Source organism: Oncorhynchus mykiss, chromosome 9, assembly GCF_013265735.2.
Source record: "Oncorhynchus mykiss isolate Arlee chromosome 9, USDA_OmykA_1.1, whole genome shotgun sequence".
Classification (NCBI taxonomy): domain Eukaryota; kingdom Metazoa; phylum Chordata; class Actinopteri; order Salmoniformes; family Salmonidae; genus Oncorhynchus; species Oncorhynchus mykiss.
The window spans coordinates 58,926,112-58,948,242 of record NC_048573.1 but is presented as its reverse complement, the minus strand read 5'-3'; the positions used below and the strand labels follow the sequence as shown (position 1 = coordinate 58,948,242).

Here is a 22,131-nt window from a genome sequence, read left to right as displayed (position 1 = left end):
CCATCTGTAAATGAAGTGTTTTACTTCAGTTTTACTGTTTTTACTTGCCAATCCTTTCCCTGCACTTTGCCTGCTTAATGTTGCATGCTAAAAAAACACAAACAAAAATCAAGCACTGTCATGTGGTACCGAAGAACATATATATATTTTTTTTACTGATTGTTTAGTTGTTATGTTGCTTTGTTTCTCTTAGAGAGCACAATGTCATTTTAATTCAGGATAGCTTTGGCTACTAGGAATCTCTGGCAATCCTTACTGTCAAGTTGGTCACTGCCTTCGTCTTCAACACAGAGAGGAAAGGATACTACTATCTGAACCACAGGGGCCATATCAAGTCAGGGGCCATATCAAGTCAAGGGGACATACTGTTGAAGTCTACACAAATGTAATAGCTCCATCCTCAGTCTCAAAACTGTGGCTCAATCAAGATACTGCTTCAGCCTCACGATGGTGATTTCACCCTCCTAAGCTTTGAACGCAGGTGGAGCATTCATTAACAGACTCTCTGTAAGCGATCTCATCACTACACTGATGAACATTTTTATGTCCTCTCAATTGCCAGTGTTATCCTAAATGAAAATAAAAAAATTCAGCTGTGCAGTGACAACAAATGATAACGACACAACAGAGATATTGTAAAGGAACGTATCTGAAGTATAACATAAAATGTAATCTCAACCTGGACCCTAAAGAACTTCATTTGACCAAATATACCCAGCACATGTGGTTATTATTCTGTATGTTGATGCAATGTGTACGTGCGTATGTTACAAAAAGAGAAAGAATAATAAATATGTAATTGGTGTCAAGAAATCTATCTTTTACTATTTATGTTTGGCTGTATTTTTGGAATGACTTATCTGGTGACAAAATTGCAAAGCAATGAAACAATGTGAATTTTGATGTTTTTGTTCAATTTTCCCAAGCCATTTAAGTTATGGTGTGTTATTTGAAAAGCCCAGCTAAGTTTTATGTGGCAGCTAATGTTGTGTGTTTGCTAATCAGACTACAGGGTCTTGTACTCGAAGCGTGTAATTAAGTGCTAAAAATGCAAAAGATTGTAATGTTTTATATCAAGATTACTATTCATGAAAATGTCAGTCAAGTTTATACTTTTGTAATAAAGTGGCACTTTGAAAAATTATGTTTTCTCTAAGCTTCACTTAAAAATATATATAATCTAAACATGTAACTCATGTGCCTTTTATTAGACGGGATTAACTCCACCAGAAGGTAATAATTATTTGTCCAACCATGCCAGCTAACTTCACTAGACCACAGCACAGTCTAAAGCTGTCCCTCCATTGAACTCTTTGTCATATGCGCTGTTCATGATCTGTTAAGATATTATTATTTTGCCTATTACAACATCATGATCAAATTATTGCCATATAATAAAGACACAAATCAAGCACAGGCTGGGTTTAGACAGGAATCCCAATTCTGATATTTTTCTACTAATTGGTCTTTTGACAAATCACATTAGATCTTTTTCAAAGCTGATCTGATTGGTCAAAAGATGAATTACTGAGAAAAAAAGATCAGAATTGGGCTGCCTGTCTAAAAGCAGCCATAGTAGGCAAAATAATATAAATCAATATCAAACTGCTCCTGAAACCAAAGGCAGCTCTGAAAAACATTGGTGGTGACTAATGGAAGACAAACATTCTACAATCGTGCTACAGATTTATCACAGGAAAACATGATTTAATTGGCTATTAAGGCATTGAGAAAGTTGGATGCATTCAAGTAGATGTTTATAATTTTTTTACCCTTATATTACCAGGTAAATTGACTGAGAACACATCCTCATTTACACCAACGACCTGGGGGATAGTTAAATAGGAGAGGGGGGGTGGGGGGGGGTTGGTGAATGAGCCAATTGGAAGCTGGGGATGATTAGGTGACCATGATGGTATGAGAGCTAGATTAGGAATTTAAGTAGATGTAAGTAAGGGTGACTGTTTCCTAAATTATAATCTGACATTCACTTTATTCCATAATTACACTCTAATAACACATGCATTTCCCAGAGATAAATGTTCAAATGTGGCGGCGTGTGTGTGTGTGTGTGCGTGCGTACAGAGGGGTCTGTGTCTGACTAGCTGGAGAAAAAAATAGGTCACCCTTAAAACAAAAAGCTTACAGTCAACATCGCAACCGTCTGCTGAATTTTCATTGGTGGGCTTGTCTCCATAGTAACAGGTTAACCTTGAGGCAGTAGTCACATGGGCAGGCGAGTCTTGTGCTGTCTTGGAGAATACAACATGCATTGCATGACATCCATGATCACAGCCACCTACTCTGAGGGCTCTCACAGAGAAATATTGTGATTATAAATAAACAAATTCCCCACAAAACAGTGCTCTCCCATAACTCTAAATGTAGGATATGCTTGTAAGAGGTAGAAAATATAATGCATTCAACATTCATACATATGTGTGTACTATGTTAGGTAAAAATGACTACAATAAGCGTAACGTATGTCACACCCTAAAAAATTGGGGAAAGATAGATACAAAGATATCTCATATTTGGCATTTTAGCATCAAACATCAGCACATGTCATGATCTCTTTGTTCAGGTGAAGATCATCCTTGATTTATTGCTAGTGACTGTTCTCGCAGTCATGGGTGGAGAGGATTCAATACCATTTCAACTCAATAACTTTCAAATTGCTATACGTTTTCAAATACTTGAAAATAATGGGCAATTTCCAGTACATGATGTGTAATTTCACTCAATAAAAGGAATGGACCAATTGCAGACCGTCATATGATTTCTAGTGTGGTTTGAGTATCTGGGTGCACACACACAACATGGCAACACAGCAACTAAAATTGAACAATGCTTCCCCCTACAGGTCAGGAAGCTTCACTACCAAACTTTCAATAATCTATTTCATATAAAATTGCCAAGATAGCATAGCAATTGTCAAGATAGCATCCTCTTCAGAAGGGATGAAACTGATTCAGTTTCATGTAGCCCCATATATAAACATGTTCTGCTTGAGCAGTCCAGAACTGAACAATCCAACTGTATAAATAGAACAATAATGCCTCCATTTAAATATTGTAATATGTACCATAAAATAGAATACAAAATGTCTTGCTGTACATAAATGGGAATAATGTCTTGTTTATAGAGAACCATTTGTTGTGTCTGTCTATAGCAGCTCAATGGAATCGGATTGGTGTTGCTGGTTAATCCTGCCCTTAACTAGCCTTGTTAAACCAGCCTGATTATCACAAATTCACAGTCTGGTTTCACAAGGCTAGCCTTTAACCTTGTGTTTCACAGAATCACGTTCATGTTTGTTGTTTCGGTCGCTCCTGTTCCTCATCGTCACTCCAGCCTGATGATCCACCATCTGTCCCAAAGTAGCGGTCCCCAAAGTCCCCTGTAATGACAGAAAACACCGAATTATAGAGTTAAATTACATGGAGCAACACATCAGACATCACCGTGAAGAGCACATTACTGAGGTGGATTACAGAAAGGTGTAGCCATTGAAGCAGAATTCTAATTAAGTAGGCCAATCAACATTACTGACTTCCCACTGGGAAAAAACTGGTTGAATCAACTTGGAAAACTAAATGGATATGCAAAAAGTCATCAACGTAAGGGCATTTCATATTTTATTTTCTTTCACCCAACTTTTAACCTAAATCCAATGACATGGTGAAATGTTTTACTGATTTCACATTGAATTCACGTTAGTTGACAACTCAACCAAATGTAATTCAAAACTAAACGTTGAACTGACATCTGTGCTCAGTGGGTTACAACAGGAGGGAGTGGTTTGTACTAGTGTATGGGGTAAGACATGTTAGCGATATCGATGCCAAACCCACCAATCCCTGGAATGACTTGCAGGAAGTCATCAACACTCTTGTCCACAGCTGTGGTGATGATTTTGACCTTAGGGAAGGCGTAGGCCACCGAGTGCACCCCCAACTCTGCCATGAGCAGAGAGACCAGCGCAATGTTCTCCTCCTGCACCTCGTGGTCCTGCATAGACACAACACAACACATTTAGTGCTATGGCCATCATTTTAAAACTCAGCCATTTAGTATGGTTAGTAATATCATAGAAATACAAATACTAATTATAATTCTATGGTTATTATAGCAATGAGTGATTAATCCTGAAGACAGGGTCTCTCTGTTATTATGGGATGGGGATGTCTATTAGTGCCCCCTTACCAATAGGACCCGTACAGCCATCATGGCTGCAGCGCCTGTAGACACAGTGCTGTCCATTAGAATGACATGGTCCTCGCTGATGTCTTTTGGCAGACGCAGGTAATGCAACTGGACAGGGATGAAGGAGAAACAGGGTTACCACAGAGATACGGTCAGGAAGAGGAGGCAGATCTTGTTACTAGGAAGACGCCCAGTGAGGTGGATATAGAGTAAGTGTGACTATTCTAAATAGGACCACTTCTCCTCTCTTCAGCCAATAAAGATCTATTATATTCTGTTACTTTCTAAAGTACCTCTGGTTCTCCTGAGTCCAGGTTGGTCTGGATGAGGATCTTGCCGATGCGGACATCCTTACACACAGCCCTCAGAGCAGGCTCCATGGTCTCCCCTGCCCGCAGGATAGACACACCTGTAATCTGGGGGGAGGAGGATGGAGCTTCAGCATGTTGACAAACACACAAAATCCATACTACTAGAAAGGAATCCCAAACATAGTGCAGGGAAACAGGAGTAGTATCAATGAAGTCATTGAAACATAGTGCAGGGAAACAGGAGTAGCATCAATGACTGTACAGTACCCACCCCTTTTCCACTGAAGCTTCTCTTCCCATCATACTCCTGGCCCTGTGGGGTCTGTACCGTGCATGACTGTTACATGATACAATAGGGATGAAGTTAGCGACAACAACAAAATAACATATTACAGTAGAATACACTATAAACATTGGCAAATAATGTCTACATACCTGAGAGGGCAGGAATGTTAAAGCATGTTCAATAAGGAGGCGCATCAACCTCTTGGAGTAGAAGATGAACTCGTCTCGACTGGTCTCCTGATTCCTGAATTACACAAATTAGTTGGAGGAGAATGAGAAGAAAAAAAAAAGTGTGTTGATTCTAGACTGGCTCTATTTGAACGTGATCTGACCTGATGATGGTATGCAGGCCTTTAACTTGAGGCGTACCCTCCAACACACTGAGGGTCTGGGGGAGGGGCTGAGTCTGCTGGGCCGAGGCCAGGACCGCCCTGGAGGAAACAACACAAAGGAGAATACATTTGAATAGGTGACAATGACTAGACACTGTTCTGCTCTCCCACTAGTTCTTCAATAAAAGGAGTCCATGTAGTCACCCTGAGACACCTGGTGGGGGTATTGTGAATAACACCACTACAAAAACTCAAATACGGGGGAGGGAGTGAGGAGGTGTAAGAGATGTGTAAGCCTACCTGACACTGAGCTCACGCTGCACAAAGAGAGATCGAGACAGAATGTACAAGAAGGTGAATGAAACAGAGAGAGAGAGAGAGAGAGCGAGAGAGAAAAAGAAAGAGCGAGAAAGGCAAAGAGATGTCAGTCACTCATCCCCTCACAATACCTCTACAGATACTCCAGCATTCTGCCACTGTGTGGCACCATCTTCTCATGCACTGCAGCTCAGAAATATTAAGAACACATTCCTGATATTGAGTTGCACCCCCTCCACCCCTTTGCCCCCAGAAAAGCCTCAATTCGTCAGGGCATGGACTCTACAAGGTTTTGAAAGAGTACCACAGGGATGCTGGCCCATGTTGACTCCAATGCTTCCCACAGTTGTGTCAAGTTGGCTGTCCTTTGGGTGGTGGAACATTCTTGATACAAGGGAAACTGTTGAGCATGAAAAACCCAGCAGTGTTGCAGTTCTTGACACAAACCGGTGCGCCTGGCATCAACTATCATACCCAGTTCAAAGGCACTTAAATCTTTTGTCTTGACCATCCACACTCTGAATGGCACACATACACAATCCATGTCTTAATTGTCTCAAGGCTTAAAAATCCTACTTTAACCTGTCTCCTCCCCTTCATCTACACTGATTGAAGTGGATTTAACAAATTTAAGGGACATCAATCAAGGGATTATAGCTTCCACCTGGATTCACCTGGTCAGCCTGTCATGGGAAGAGCAGGTGTTCTTAATGTTTTGTACACTCAGTGTATATAGTCTACTGAGTATAGTGTTCTGCTGCTCACTCACCTCCTCCATCTGCTTGTGGACATGCTGGACAATCAGGTCAATGGCCACCATGTTACCACCACCTGGCAGAGGGAATCATATTTTCACTTGGAAACAACATATTTTAATTTGGAGAGAAACATTTCAGTAGCTCAAATGGCTACCACATAATTAACAATATCGGCACAGAATATCGGCTACGAAACCATAGTATATCAGCAGGATATATATGCCTTCATATTGGTATTAGCTGCCAATGGCTAACAAATATTATATTGAGAACGGCAGATGCCAAAATGCAGAATGCAGAAATATTGCACCTTTAACCTTTCTAACGGGTAGTGCTCCATCTCTCACCTCGTGGCACAACAATGTCTGCCAGTCGAATGTAGGGTTCAATGTACTGCTCAAACGCAGGCTTCACAAACTTGTTGTACTGCTTGATGACCCCCTCGATGTCCCGCCCGCGCTCTGTGATGTCCCTGCGCAGCCGACGTACCAGCCGGATGTCTGAGTCCGTGTCCACAAAGATCTTCATGTCTAGGAGCTGGAGACAAACAGAGCAGCAATAGAGCACTATGTTCCTGTACCTTGCAGTCACAGATGACTCAACTGATTCAGTAAAGAAGTTATAAACATGTGATGATCATACAGCCTTACCTCCAAAAGCTCTTTGTCTGCAAAGGACATGATCCCCTCAAAGATGACCACACTTGCACCATACACAGTTTTCTACACAGGGAAGAGACAGACACAACAGAAATGCTCAGAACTGCAACAGCTGCCAGTTATACCCTTCTTCTGTTTATTTACAGTGGATAAATATATCAGAAGAATCTAGAGTTTTCCCTTGGTACATGGCCTTCAGGTTCTGCACTCACCCAGTCTTTCTGTCTGCCGTGTGTAGTGAAGTCATACACTGGGATCTTCACGCTCTTGCCCTGTTTGAGTCTCTTAACGGTGGCAACTAGCAGCTCAAAGTCAAACGCCCCTGGGTGGTCAAAGTTGTAGTCGTTACTGGTTGCCAGGGTCTGTTCCTCAGGGGTCAGAACCTAGGGGGTACAGGAGAGCAAACTTCAGGGAAGGATGGACACAGAAACACAATGGGATCTTTCATAGGGTAAAGGGAAAAGGTGAATGTGTAAAAACAAAAAGTTGTAATGCTGCCTACCCATGTAGCGTGTGCTCATGTAGGTTACTTTCTAAATGTGATCCATTACAGTTACTAGTTACCTGTCCAAAATTGTAATCAGTAATGTAACTTTTGGATTACCCAAACTCAGTAGCGTAATCTGAATACTTTAATTTACTTTCGGATTACTATCCCTTTAAGAAGCAGTAGAAGAAAACAGACTTGTGGTCAGACTTGCTCAGGTGGAATAAACCTAAACTTGTGCCTTTTTTCATGCTGAATTGAATGTCATTGTGAAAAAGTGTCATAATGTATTTTTTCAGAAACATAATTTCTGAATTTAAATCTAATCTATGAAGTAATCAACACATTTTTCAAAAGTATCTATAATCTGTTTACAATTTGTTACATGTAATCAGTTACTCACCAACCCTGTGTGTGTGTGTGTGTGTGTGTGTGTGTGTGCTTGCATGTTGAGTCCATGGGTTAGGGTGCATGTTGTTCCCTGGTGTTCTATAAACAGACATGATGGAAGGAAGAAGTGTGGGAGGGGATTACCTAGGCTGTGGACAGTCTCTTCCCCATGTGCTTCACATGTGATTAACATCATTAAGAGGGATGGATTGTGGGTAGGCTCATTCATACAGTATCACAAGGGTGTCTGTCAACAAGTCTGTTGTGAGGAACGGAGAGGAACTCCCCTTAACCTACAGTAGCATGTCCAGATGCTAAATCTCAAGCAAGCCAAATGAATGCCAGTCTCTCACCTTGTAAAAGGAGTCCATGGACAACAGCACTACCCAGGGGACATCCAGAGCCTCAATGATCTTATTGGCCACCGTGGTCTTCCCTGACGCACTGCCCCCACACAACCCTGCAGACAAACACACATGCATGTTTAAGTACAACAACAAGTCATACAATAAGTAAAGACCATTACAACACTCCACATACAACATAAAAAATTCACAATTAAATAAGGCATACACCCATAACGGTTGTACCAATGACGAAGGCCTCTTTGGATTGTGCACCGTGCTCATCATACCAGGGGGGTCTGCCGGCTGTGTAAATGGTGCGTGTGCCGGTGCGAAGCAGGGGAGGCTCTGTCTTAGTCTGGGATGTGCTTTTCCTGCGTGGAGCCGTGATAGGAGAGCCAGGCAGGAGCCGATCTAACGAGTCTTCCCCACTACCACTGTGAAACAACAATCATCATATCATCATTAACCTGTTATTAACATAGAGCTTTGGGTACAATTACAGTACGAGAAAAAGGAGGGACGTTTTTTAGGAGTGTTATAAAGTACTATAATGGTCCCTTTCGTAGGTAACGTCACTGATAAGGTTTATACCAACTCCGTCACACCCTTGTTTACTATCAAGCTCAACTGAAGGTTAAAAACCAGCTTAGCGGTTACATCAGACTCTAAATCCACATTTAGTACTGTTCAGGCACCACTAAAGCCCCAACATAAAAATCTTGATTTGTTTCAACACATATGTTTTTGGTAGATAGGTACAGGGAAATGCAGGATCTCTCATCACCAGTATGTCTCAACTGACATGGGATGGGACAACTCATCCCAACTCCCTCAACACACACAGGCAGAATGACTTCCACAGCCCTGTCTGTGTTTTCTTAGTGCTCACACACAGACAGCATCCATTCCAATAATCATGCATACAACACCACTATGTAAACCGACCACTTACCTGCGGGTCGTCATGGACCAGCAGCCTGAGATTCTGGCTCCAGTGTATGCAGGCAGAGTCATATCTGCAGCGAAACAGGGAGGGCTGGCTGCTCCAGCTCAGGCCCAACAGGTACAGTACTCACTACAGTACTCACTACTAACACAGTAGAGCTCACACAGGCTAACGCTTACTGAGGCAGCAAACGTGGTCAAAGTAAACCCCCATAGAAAAGAGATTACAATCCACCTGACGCACTTTAGAGGGAGAGACAACCTCTGGTCGTCTCTTTAGAGGTTGTCTCTTTAGACCTGTTTTACAATCTACCCACTGAATCTAGCCTCTCTCTTCCCTAATCTCAGCTCAGAGGAGAGTAAGGAAAATGTCACCAATTTTCTCCTTTTACCTCTCCACTTTCACCTCCCTCCCTCCCTTGTCTAAGTGTGTTTAAAAGGATCACAGAGTTGGTGACTGTTATTAATAGAGGCCTGTTTACACCAGGACGCCCTCTACTGATCTTCATCTCCTATGCTGATCCTGACAGAGATAGCCTGTTCCCAGATCTGTTTGGCAAGATTGAGCAAAACAGCACAAACAGATCTGGGACCAGGCTAGGACAGAGATATCCTGCAGGGCAATCATGTTCCCAAGTGTTTGTCTGATTACGACTCTGTCTCTGACCTGCTGACAGTTGCTGTTTTATCATATTTTTGTCACAGTTTTTCCTTGCACAATGCCAGGGCACTAAATTTCATTCAGCATGTCTCCATTGATGGCACACATTTGTTTTACCATTGTGTAGGCTACATAGTTATTACTGTAACAATCTACATACACTCAAATACTACAATTTCAGCAGATACATACTGAGAGCAGAGCAATGCAACATCGTCATTCTGTTGTGTTATGTGCTAGATCCAAGGCAGGTGTCCATTATTAGACTGATCCTATTACGCGACTGCTTGGTGACATACTTTATTGGCGACGGCAGAGCAGCTGACACACAGCATTAAAATGATCATTGGTAAATGATCAAACTTGATATCCTACTCAGTTAACCGGTATTTGAATTCAATGTATAAAACTTCAAACATTCTATGAATCCCAACTTGACTGTGTGTTTATGCGCAGGTGGGACGTTACAGCTAAGCAAGCCACTGTGAGCTCTGGGAGGTCAAATGATGCCGTAGTAGATTAGGCTACAACGAAAGGCATAAATCCAATGCAGTGCTCAGCACATAGTTATATATTTCAGGCTTCGTTTAAACAACATCAGCTAATACAAGGTATAAGAATTAAATAGTCTATGCTGTTAGGACCAGTACCTGTCTGAGCGCGATGACATTTTCTTCCCGCTGCACTCAGCTTCCTCTTGCCCTCTTCGGTGCCGGCTGGTGGACAGCGCCATGTATTCAAGAGGATTGTGGGTAATGTAGTTGATCTTCACCAGTAGTGGATTGGAGTCACAGAAAAATCATGTGGGCCAATGTTAAGTACATAATACATTTTATTTGTCTGAAATAAGGAGCCCTTCACCATAAATGTATTTCACAACAATCTATCCAATTTACAATTAAGCCCCAAATTAGAGTACACTATAGGATACTTCCAAGAAGAACCATTGTGACAAAAATATATAATTCACAACTAACCTTGCACAGCTGTATGGTTAAAACATAAAATAACATAAAAATGGGCAACAAGACACAAACAGCCAATCTGACATGAAGCCTTTAATAACATCCTTTAATTTCAAATCACAGATAGAACTGTATAGTCTGTCTGTCCCTTTAGTTGGAAAACCAATATCCAACTTTTCAAAGTCGGGGCTGTGCTCTATTGATCACAGTACTGTATGTATATTTGGGAGTGTTCCATCTCCCCCGGTTCTGTCTGAGTTGGATATGGCATGTGATCATCTCATGTGTCCTCGTCAGAGTTAATAGTTTCCATGTGGTTCACATTACAGTCCTAGTTTCTGAATGGTGTACAGACTCCCAGCTTGTACATGGTTGAAGTGCTCTATAATCTTTCCAGTTTTCACTGTAAACAACGCAGTCAGAAATTGAATGTTATGTTACGATAGATTTCCAAAGGAGCCACCTGTTACAAGAGAAAGACAAGGAGAGAAAATAGGAACTGTTAGAATTACATTCAAATGTCATCTGTAATTTACACACACACACACACACACACACACACACACACACACACACACACACACACACACACACACACACACACACACACACACACACACCTCTGCTAAGGAGCTGCAGGTTTCGTCCCTCCTCTTGCATATGCAGTTGAAGCACCTGCTGTAGGAGCTCCTGCCTCAGTGTCTCTTGCACCAAGCCCATCCTCTCCAGCTTCTCTCCATTCAGACGCAACAGAGCACGGCCTGACAGGGAACAGAGAGAGGAGGCTGTCATTAAGTGATTCAACTGTCACTACTCGTACACACCCACACCGACTGTATTGTGTATTTTACTAGCATTTTCTGATGATGAATTATGGTTTTTCTGCTAGTGCACTTGTATCCACCCACACCTGCTGTATTCCAATCTCATTGCATGATTATTAATGAATAGTGCACTTGCTAGTGCACCTGTACCCTTTGATACCTGTATTGGGTAAAGAGTATTACAAGCATAGTTATTCAACTAACTCTACTATGCCAGCCATCCACTCTTACTGTATTTTAGCTTCCTTCTATGATTGTAAATTAGGATTTCGGGTTAGTGCACTTGTATCTACTCAAACCAACTGTATTTTACTCTGATTCTGTAATTATGAATGATGTTCTTTGTGCCTGTAATACACGTGTCGTAGTTGATACCTGTGATGGCGTGATGAGAGAAGGCCTCTACGTAGGTCAGGTAGTTGTGAGGACAGTGTTTCTTCAACCACCTGCAGACGTCCTGCTGAGTCCATAACACCACAGGCTGGATCAGACTAGGCTGGGTGGGGCTGGTGTGGTAGATTCCATAGGAGTCGCCTGAACGGCGCTGAAATACACCCAAGCACACACACACTGAATATTTTATTTCTGCAATGTCATATTTCCTTTCTGGCCCTCTACTGCTTCCATTATCTCTCAGACCCCTCCCCTCCCATTTAAGTGATGTGTTTTAACCTTGAGTGCCTCAAGGGATGACAACCTCACCACGCCAGTTAGACTAGCACATCCTTCATCCATCAAAACATCTGTTCAAACACCCAGGGGTCTTTCTTTCTTCTGGTCACCAAGGACCACTTTCATGATCTTAGCCACACAGATATAATGCATGACAATGCAGTTGCCAGGAATATAGTGATGGGAGTGACATTCCTTCAGTGGTGGACAAAGTACCCAATTGTCAAGTAAAGATACCTTAATAGAAAATGACTCAAGTAAAAGTCACCCATAAAATACTACTTGAGTATCAAAAGTATCAAAATATATTTCAGATTACTTATATAAAGCAAACCAGATGGCACAATTATCTTGTTTTTAAAATGTATCGATAGCCAGGGGCACACTCCAACACTCAGACATAATTTACAAACAAAGCATTTGTGTTTAGTGAGTCCACCAGATCAGAGGTGGTAGGGATGACCAGGGTTGTTCTCTTGATAAGTGTTTAAATTGAGCATTTTCCTGTCCTGCTAAGCATTCAAAATGTAATAAGTACTTTGGGTGTCAGGGAAATGTTTGGAGTAAAAAAGTACATTATTTTCTTTAGGAATGTCGTGAAGTAAAAGTAAAAGTTTTCAAAAATATAAATTGTAAAGTACAGATACCCCAAAAAACGACATAAGTAGAAGTTTAATGTATTTTAACTTAAGTACTTTACACCACTGCCATCCTTTACTGAACTCATGTTCATACCACTTTAGCTTATCTCTGCAACCACAGCATTTCTGGCAAAGTCATGCAAAAGCTAATAAGCCTTGGTTATTGTACACACACACACACACACACACACACACACACACACACACACACACACACACACACACACACACACACACACACACACACACACACACACACACACACACACACCAAGCAGCAGTGGGTGTCAAGGTTCAAGTTTCACATTTCACATTTTATTAGTCATATGTATGGGATACATATGGTAAACATCATCTAACAAAATGCTTACTGCAGGTTCCTTCTCGACAATGCAACAATAAGAAATAATACAAGATAAGAATACAAACAAAGTAAACGGCTCAGTATAAACATTTTAGCATCAGTATAATACAGGAAGGCACAATTTATAGTCCAATATTTACATGTGTTTCGGGGAAGAGGAGATTGGGGCAATGTGTTTAAATTAAGCAGCTTAATAAGAGTCTGGTAGCATCAGTTGTGATGTGTGTGTAGCATGAATATACACTACTTGGCCAAAAATATGTGGACAACCTTTCAAATGAGTGGATTCGGCTATTTCAGCCAAACCCGTTGCTGACAGGTGTACAAAATCGAGGACACTGCCATACAATCTCCATAGTCAAACATTGACAGTAGAATTGCCCGTATTGAAGGGCTCAGTGTCTTTCAACGTGTCACCGTCATAGGATGCCACCTTTTCAACAAGTCAGTTTGTCAAATTTCTGCCCTGCTAGAGTTGCCTCGGTCAAGTGTAAGTGCTGTTATTTTGAAGTGGAAATGTCTAGGAGCAACAACGGCTCAGCCGCAAAGTGGTAGGACACACAAGCTCACAGAACGAGACCGCTGAGTGCTGAAGCGCGTAGCGTGTAAAAACTGGAGCAGTGGACTCTGGAGCAGTGGAAAAGCATTCTCTAGAGGGATGAATCATGCTTCACCATCTGGCAGTCCGACGGATTAATGTGGGTTTGGCAGCTGCCAGGAGAACGCTACCTGCCCGAATGCATCGTGCCAGCTGTAAAGTTTGGTGGAGGAGGAATAATTGTCTGGGGCTGTTTTTCATGGTTTGGGCTAGGCCCCTTAGTTCCAGTGAAGGGAACTCTTAACAATGCAGCATACAATTACATTCTAGACGATTCTATGCTTCCAACTTTGTGGCAACAGTTTAAGGAAGGCCCTTTCCTGGTTCAGCATGACAATGCCCCTGTGCACAAAGCAAGGTCTATATAGAAATGGTTTGTCAAGATTGGTGTGGAAGAACTAGCATCACTACTCTGGATGATTCTGACTTCTGACAACTATAAATACCTGTGTCTAACTAGACTGTAAACTCTCCTTCCAGGCTCACATTAAGCATCTCCAATCCAAAATTAAATCTCGAATCGGCTTCCTATTTCACAACAAAGCCTCCTTCACTCATGCTGCCAAACATACCCTCGTAAAACTGACTATCCTACCGATCCTTGGTGTCAGCGATGTCATTTACAAAATAGCCTCCAACGCTCTACTCAGCAAATTGGATGCAGTCTATCACAGTGCCATCCGTTCTGTCACCAAAGCCCCATATACTACCTGTATGCTCTTGTTGGCTGGTCCTCGCTACATATTCGTTGCCAAACACACTGGCTTCAGGTAATCTATAAGTCCTTGCTAGGTAAAGCTCTGCCTTATATCAGCTCACTGGTCACCATAGCAACACACTGTAGCATGCGCTCCAGTAGGTATATTTCACTGGTCATCCCCACTGGATTTAGGTGGCGGCCGGGAGTCCGCTCCTTTGGGGGGGGGGGGGGGGGGGGGGGGGGTACTGTCACGCCCTGGCCTTAGTATTCTGTGTTTTCGTTATTATTTTGGTTAGGCCAGCGTGTGACATGGATGGGGATTTATGTGGTTTGTTTTGTCTGGGGTTGTTTGTAGTTATGGGATTGTGGTTAGAGTAGTACTCTAGGTAAGTCTATGGTTGCCTAGAGTGGTTCTCAATCAGAGGCAGGTGTTTATCGTTGTCTCTGATTGGGAACCATATTTAGGCAGCCATATTCTTTAGGTCGCTTGTTTCTGTCTTTGTGGCACCAGATAGGACTGTTTCGTTTTTTTCACGTTTCTTGTTTTGTAGATTGTTGTATTTTCATCTTTATTAAAGATGTACAAAACTAACCACGCTGCATTTTGGTCCGCCTCTCCTTCGATGGAAGAAAACCTTTACACCAACACCTCCTTTGGCCGCCTTTCCTTCCAGTTCTCTGCTGCCAATGACTGGAACAAATTGCAAAAATCCCTGAAGTTGGAGACTTATCTCCCTCACAAACTTTAAGCCTCAGCTGTCAGAGTAGCTTACCAATCGCTTCAGCTGTACACAGCCCATCTGTAAATAGCCCATCCAACCACCTACCTCATCCCCATATTTGTTTTTGTTTTTCTGTTCTTTTGCACGCCAGTATTTCAACTTGCACATCCTCATCTGCACATCTATCACTTCAGTGTAAATTGCTAAATTGTAATGGCCTATTTATTGCCTTACCTCCTTACTTGATTTGCACACACTGTATACAGATTTTTCTATTGTGTTATCGACTGTATGTTTGTTTATCCCATGTGTTGTTTTTGTCGAACTGCTTTGCTTTATCTTGGCCAGGTCGCAGTTGTAAATGAGAACTTGTTCTCAGCTGGCCTACCTGGTTAAATAAAGGTGAAATATATTTTTAAATGCTCTCGTGGCTGAATGGAAGTCCCCGCAGCAATGTTCCAACATCTAGTGAAGAGCCTTCATAGAAGAAGGCAGAAAAGGGGGGACCAACTCCATATTAATGCCCATGATTTTGGAATGAGATGTTCGACGGGCAACTTTTGGTCTCGTAGTGTACTGTGTGTGTACTGTATGTGTGTGCATGAGCAGCTGGTCAGTCCAGTTCAAGTGTTCAGCAGTCTGATGACTTGTTGATATAAATTGTCTCTGAGACTGTTGGTATCAGACCTCTTGTTCCGATACCGCCTGCCCGACAGTAATGTTATTGCTCTCACATTAGCATATATACACACTAAACCCATCACTAATGAAGCATATCATATAAAAGGTCCCCCTGCAGATCAAATGCATACATTCATCTGAAACTATAAGATCAGGGAACATAGTTCTGTGAGCAATGAGCATCAGCATCAAACCAGAGTGCATGTGGGTCAGTCTTATCCCAATACCAAATTCCTTCACTTGGAATCTCTGCAGGATATGGGTGACTAATCAAATGAAGCCTTTGATCATTCATTCAATTTAAAAATCAATGAATGCAGTGTTCTCTCCTTTTCTGCTCTGCTCTTCTTCTCCAGCAGCCCCACTTAAAGTTCAAAAGGTTTGAACTCAACATACTAGTGCTACACCCCTTGGCCTGAATTTGGCCAGCAACAAACAAAAACAAATAAGCTCTCTCCCTGCATTTTTCATCACAGACATTCATGACACAAGATTATGTAACGCATTGCATTGATCGTGAAAGACATAAAGCATGAAGCATATGCATGCATGGAAGGGGAAGGGAAGTATCTCTGTCATCAACCCAAATTTGTATGGTACTCGGAAACCGCAATGTATAGCAGAGATTCCTTCATTCATTGGTAAAAAAAAAACAGTCACATTGAAATTGCAATAACATGATTTAAAGTCAATTTAAAAAACACAAAAGGTTCACTGCGCTGTAATACCACGTAAAGGGAATACCATAATATATCAGATAGGGTGCTAGTGGGTAACTAGCCCCCCCTAAGAACATGTCTAATTTTTGACACAAAAGAGCAACGTCTGGAAAAAAAATGATATGTGGAAGATCATGCTTAGGCGAATAAACTATAAAGGTTAAAAAATGGCTACAGTTGACACTTTTTCAGTTATTTCATGAAATGTTGTTTTCAAAAAAGGGGATTTTTTTAAATACCGGGTGTAACTGCCCCCCCGGTAGAAGAGTATGGCATAGGGTTTCACAGAAGTGTGTTAAAATCCAGTTAATCAGTTTTATTTAGAAAGTCTTTAGTAAGTAATACTTCAAGTCTAGTTGCGTTACTTTAATGATTTCAATGAAATATGGGGGGGAAATGGTTTTACACATGTCACCATTACTAACTGCACTATGAGGAGATTTGATGTGAAGTCCCTCTTTTTAACTCACCTGCACATTCATTTTCTTTGTTCTTTCTTTGTTGTTCATTTTCTATACAATCCATTATGTACAATTGCACTAAATATGATTTGAATAATACAATAATTTAAATCCTTACAGTCTTTATAATGACATTCAGGAGCAAAAGGTTTCCCCCCCCAAAAAAACATATATATTTGGAATATAAAATTGGAATGGAATATAAATAATAACATTAAATAACATTGGAATATAACATTTAATAACAATAACTGAACTAATTAACTCAGTGTAACATTGATGTGGCAACTCTCTTATGCTTTGCTATTGCACGATTCTAATTTGTACCTGTAGGTCACAAATAAAGCTATCCCCAGTAAAACTCACGAGCCCACCTCCTGCACTGCTCACACCTAATCCAGTCCCCACCTGTGACTGAAAACAAGGGGAGAGATGCCCCATGGGCTAGTTACCCCCTATTACCCTAGCATTAATTGAACCAAGCACCGGGAACCGAGAACCAGGACCCCCGCTCCAACTAGTAGAGCTATGGCCCAGTTCACACAAAATTGCTAGACATGCTTTGTTATAAAACATATCGGCCAGAGCACATACTGTAAGGTTCACCACAGCCATTAGATGTCATACAGTATATTGCACATTTTAGCTCTCAGTCCACCGACAAAGGCTGGTGTTTCTGTACATAGGAAGGACAGCAGTTCTTTTTAAAGTCATTATAAAAGGCTGGACAGTCTGAGTGCCCCATAGCCCTCTGGATAAACAGCATTTGCCATTCTCCACGAACAAAGTGCTACTCGTGTTGGAACAATGGATAAAGTCCATTGCATTTGTCATATAATATTTTTATATTTTGTCTTTGTGAAGAGAGAAGCTTTTGTGTTGGTAAATTACACAGGGCCAGAGAGAAGCGTACATACACGTCAATTAATGATTGAAAAAGACTGATCTGAGAGGAATAATAACCCATGAAGCTCTTTCCTTTTTCTAAATGTACATGTGCATCTAGAATAGGCCTACCAATTAGAGATGTAGTGGATGACTAGAAACAGATACAGTATAAAAAGGCAGCCATTAGCATCATGGCCGTAAAGCCCTACAGAAATGGGGTCACTTTTCACATCTGATCTGTGATTATGATCTGATATGCAGAAATAGAGATCTAAAATAGTTGAGGTACTCCACCTGATATTTCTCTGTCCCAGGCTGTTGGAGCAGCTTCACTGTCCGGCCCCCTGCTGTTTTCTGACCCCGCCCATCATGCCAAGTCAGGTTCCCTCCTGTCCGTCGACTCAGGTGGTTGAAGTCCTCCGGCAGCGCTCTGTATTCCACAGCAGGCCGGCAGAAACTGAAACTGGAGGCCGCTACAAGAGTAAAAGAGACACATACAGTTTTGATTTGAGCAATAGGATTTGACTATAACAGTGGCAGTAAAGTCACAGGCTTGTGGTGCTTGAAATTCTCTCACTGACTATGCTGTAATTTTCACTAGAAATGCCATGTGAAATCTGGAAAAATATATGCCAAAGAATTGTAAAACCCTGGGTGCCTTCTCATTGACAGATGGTCTCAACCATCATTACTGGGTGTTTTTCCAGACAGACCAAGCAGGTGTTATAATGGCTGAGCCATTAAACTGAGTCATTATGAGCTGATGTTCAAAGGAACTTCAACTTTTACCCAGATAGCTCCCAGGCATTTCTGGCAACTCCACATGACTACTGCATATAAATCAGTCGCTCATCATTATGTTTAGTTACTGGCAGACACACACCCTATCCCATTCTACAGGCAGGAAGTGTCTTTTCAGTATCATAATGAAGGGAAAAGGTGCTAGCTAGAGTAAACACACCATTACTGCAGCATAACCTGGCAACCAGCCACAGGTCATTACTAATTAATGTGCCAGGTTGGGTTGATTTTCTGTCTGTGTTGGAAGTGATGTTTTGAGTAGTGTGTGTGTGATGTTCATTCAAATGTTTCTTTTGTAATTGACACAGGTTAAGTTTAAATGAGGACAGAACAAGAGACAGTAGAGGAGAGCATGAGAGGAGAGGAGATGAAAGGGTATATTTTGGTCCTTTTGCTTGTGCCCCTCCTCTGCATCATCCAGTATCCCCCTTATTCCAGACCCCCAACAGAGCCAAGGCTCGCAAAGGCAGCTCGTTATCAAGCCAAGCCATATGAATGCCACTGGTGGAGAACATTTCATAATGGACATAACCCTTCGATATCAACCCTCTAGTCTAGGTCTTCAGCATGGGGCATGGGTGTATGTTGCTTCGTGCCACTTAGAAAAGTAACTTCAATAAAAATACACTAGAAGTGTTTGAAAACATCGAATCTGAGATGTACCCAATCTTAAGTGAACAACTGGTTCCTTCATTTCAAAATAGGCGTTAAATTGTAAGGAATGGGTTATATGGCCAGTGGTCACTGTAAGCAAATGGACCCTAATCCGTCACCCTTAATCGCTATCAATTTCAGCACCACGCCGTCCGGACAGCGGTTTCTGTTTGTGCTGCATAAAAATTCCACCTAAATTCTGAAATCTAAAGCCAAAAATAAGCAGGGGAAGTGGTCATGCAAGTTCAGCAAAACTAATGCTACACTGCGCACTTGTTTAGCTTAATCTGGCTTTACCGACAATAGAAAGTATATCACAAGAGAAGATAGGGGATGATTCGTCTATTGAGATGTCCGCATGCACGACTATTGGATCTCAATTACCGTCCACAGCCATGCCGTTTCACCTTTCCCTGCGACAGCACTAGTAAAAGTATCCAACAGGTAATCCTCGGTTTGTGGACTCCTATCCGTTCCGCCAAAGTCTACACTGACAGTATGATCTAACAATTTACCGCCACTCAGGTGCCACTGCCGGTAGACAACTCTACATCTCGTGAGTTCATCGGTTATATCCAGGGTTGAATGGAGTAATTAACTCATGCAGCATTCAAATAGGCTGCCAAATGTCAAAATTGACACTGGAAGCGTTTCACTAAGTAAAAAAATAAACACAGATACGCTCTAGCTAGCGCAACCTCTTATCGGATGGTGCAGCTAATAGTGTCCTGTTCTGGGTGAAGTTATGAGTCTCTTTCGGTGCGGAATGTCCCAATGATGTTGGCTGACTGATTCTGTCAGTGCGGAGCTACTGCATGTATGTGTGGTTCATCTCGTCATGAGAATCAGTCGCGCGGCTTTTTCTCAAGAGCCAGCATGAGCGGTCTCAAAGTGCTGCCCAGAGCCCTGTAATTAGCGCAGCCAGTGGAGAGACTTTGAACACCGGCTGATGAAAAGCCAGCGCAAGACTCACACGCTAGAGGCAAAATAGAATAGAGAACATGCAGCATAAGAGATCCTCCTGCCTTTATTTACCAAAGAAAAGGAGCCAGAGCTCTGGTGCTCCTGGGGACCACCATTTCATCCATGGTGGAGCCTCAGAGCAAAGATAGCCAAGGGGAAACCCAAGGCTTTAGGCAGTGGCCCTTACTGTAAATAAGAAGTCAAAAGGGGTGCTTATATTTGTCCTGATTCACACATGTACAAGTGTGTGGTGAAATAGTAATGTGTTTTCAGCATATCCCACTTCCCCTAAAACACCATTGGAGAGTGGGGTCATGGCATGGGAACAGTTTTACAGTTTGACAGATCATCAGGCTGCTAACTGTCAACAGAGTTGACATGTTACACCAGTGAAAAACCATGTGGCTTTTAGTGAACTACGTCTGTTCTACCCATTCTACTTCTATATCATTTATGGTTGGATACAACCATTACTAATGGTTGTGGTTGGATATTTAAAAATAAATAACATATTTAACCTTTACTGAACTAGGCAAGTCAGTTAAGAACAAATTCTTATTTACAATAACGGCCTACCCCGGCCAAACCCTAACCGCTGGGCCAATTGTGTGCCGCCCTATGGGACTCCCAATCACGGCCAGTTGTGATACAGCCTGGAATTGAACCAAGGTCTGTAGTGACGCCTCTAGCACTGAGATGCAGTGCCTTAGACCGCTGCGCCACTCGGGAGCCCATTGATGGGAAATCCCAGAACACCTACTGGACCAATCAGCCCCACAAACCACACGTGGGACATACTAACCCAGTGACAACAAACAGCTTTAGGTCTAAGTACCAGGGCATGGGCACGTGACTTCTCGGGGTGTAGGCCTATCATTGTTGCTATGACAACATGGTATCTATGAAGCAGCAGATACTTTAGGGGGCACATAGGGACTAATGTATTAGCATAGGCACATTTGGCCTGGTAAGAGGCCTAAAATATGAAAGGGAACTGGAGGGAACATCAAAGAGCCTGGGATATTAACAGTAGGTTAAGGCTGGTCTGCAGAGGACCAGCCTTTTGTTTCATGGTGTATCAATGGATAATGATTCATTCTCCAACAGTTTCAAATGCAAATGATTAAAGACATGGTCCACTAACAACCCATTTGGCCTAGAGGCTCAGCACACAAAAATAATGGACAAACTTTTTCTCTCTGAAGGAAAAATAATACTTTGGCACATTGTTATTATATATTTTTGATTAACTTGTATTTATTCAGGGGAACCAAACTGAGACCATTGTCTCATTTACAATGGTGCCCTGAGGACCAAACTTACATAAATACAACAACAAAAATATAACAAAACTACAAGACAGCTATAAATAAATTACATCAGGTTATTACAACAAGTTATAAAATAATAAATTGAAACAATTTCACACTTTAGTGAACTCATTTAACAACAGTTTTAAACTGCATTATTGGCACCAGGGAATTCAGGTGTAATTTGTTTTGAAAGGTATTCAATAACTGTGGTGCATTTAAACTAAAGGCGGATTTACCAAACATTGTGGAGACAAGCAGGATTATCAAGCGTCTCTAAATGGTTTCACTACACCAGGGGCAGAGCCTCAAACATTGTTCTCATCTATGGAAAGGTCAAACACCCATTGCTACAGACCCAGCAGGTTCTGCTATGAAATTGAACTTTCATGACAGTCTCTTGTTCCCATTGACTAGCAATAATAGTAGTAGGACTGAGTGAGAGGTGTTCTGTAAGTGCAGGTAGGTA

At 41.8% G+C, this 22,131-nt stretch overlaps 2 protein-coding genes across 5 annotated transcripts; both read right to left on the bottom strand.

Annotated features, from left to right (window-relative positions):
- Positions 1-763: 763 nt before the first annotated feature.
- uckl1a (uridine-cytidine kinase 1-like 1a) lies at positions 764-10,454 on the bottom strand. Of its 4 annotated transcripts, none has more exons than XM_021616465.2 (15): positions 10,350-10,454; positions 8,337-8,527; positions 8,100-8,206; positions 7,082-7,252; positions 6,861-6,932; positions 6,558-6,747; positions 6,222-6,283; positions 5,435-5,451; positions 5,135-5,233; positions 4,953-5,046; positions 4,789-4,854; positions 4,500-4,622; positions 4,207-4,314; positions 3,855-4,011; positions 764-3,400 (listed from the first exon to the last, which is right to left on the bottom strand). In XM_021616465.2, exons 1-15 carry the CDS (start codon positions 10,430-10,432, stop codon positions 3,309-3,311), a joined length of 1,632 nt encoding a protein of 543 aa, XP_021472140.2. In that variant the 5' UTR covers positions 10,433-10,454; the 3' UTR covers positions 764-3,308. The 4 variants fall into 4 exon arrangements, with proteins under 4 accessions (XP_021472140.2, XP_036844417.1, XP_036844418.1 ...); XM_036988522.1 differs by lacking the exon at positions 10,350-10,454 and adding an exon at positions 9,892-10,321; XM_036988523.1 differs by lacking the exon at positions 10,350-10,454 and adding an exon at positions 9,892-10,321 and having other exon boundaries at positions 8,381-8,527.
- Positions 10,455-10,534: 80 nt separating this feature from the next.
- Positions 10,535-20,224, bottom strand: LOC110532502 (sterile alpha motif domain-containing protein 10-like). The gene is made up of 5 exons (XM_021616463.2): positions 19,774-20,224; positions 18,229-18,407; positions 11,864-12,032; positions 11,285-11,425; positions 10,535-11,127 (listed from the first exon to the last, which is right to left on the bottom strand). Exons 1-5 carry the CDS (start codon positions 19,784-19,786, stop codon positions 11,102-11,104), a joined length of 528 nt encoding a protein of 175 aa, XP_021472138.1. The 5' UTR covers positions 19,787-20,224; the 3' UTR covers positions 10,535-11,101.
- Positions 20,225-22,131: the final 1,907 nt, after the last annotated feature.

Excerpts from the sequence above, each read along its gene's own strand:
- uckl1a (XM_021616465.2), bottom strand. The coding sequence starts at position 10,432 with ATGGCGCTGTCCACCAGCCGGCACCGAAGAGGGCAAGAGGAAGCTGAG. Across the intron at positions 6,284-6,557 it reads AGACATTGTTGTGCCACGAG|GTGGTGGTAACATGGTGGCC; the intron begins GTGAGAGATGGA and ends TCCCTCTGCCAG. Across the intron at positions 4,012-4,206 it reads TGGCTGTACGGGTCCTATTG|GACCACGAGGTGCAGGAGGA; the intron begins GTAAGGGGGCAC and ends GTGTCTATGCAG.
- LOC110532502 (XM_021616463.2), bottom strand. Across the intron at positions 12,033-18,228 it reads CTGGGACAGAGAAATATCAG|CGCCGTTCAGGCGACTCCTA; the intron begins GTGGAGTACCTC and ends GGTGTATTTCAG. Across the intron at positions 11,128-11,284 it reads CCTGCAGCTCCTTAGCAGAG|GTGGCTCCTTTGGAAATCTA; the intron begins GTGTGTGTGTGT and ends CTCTTGTAACAG.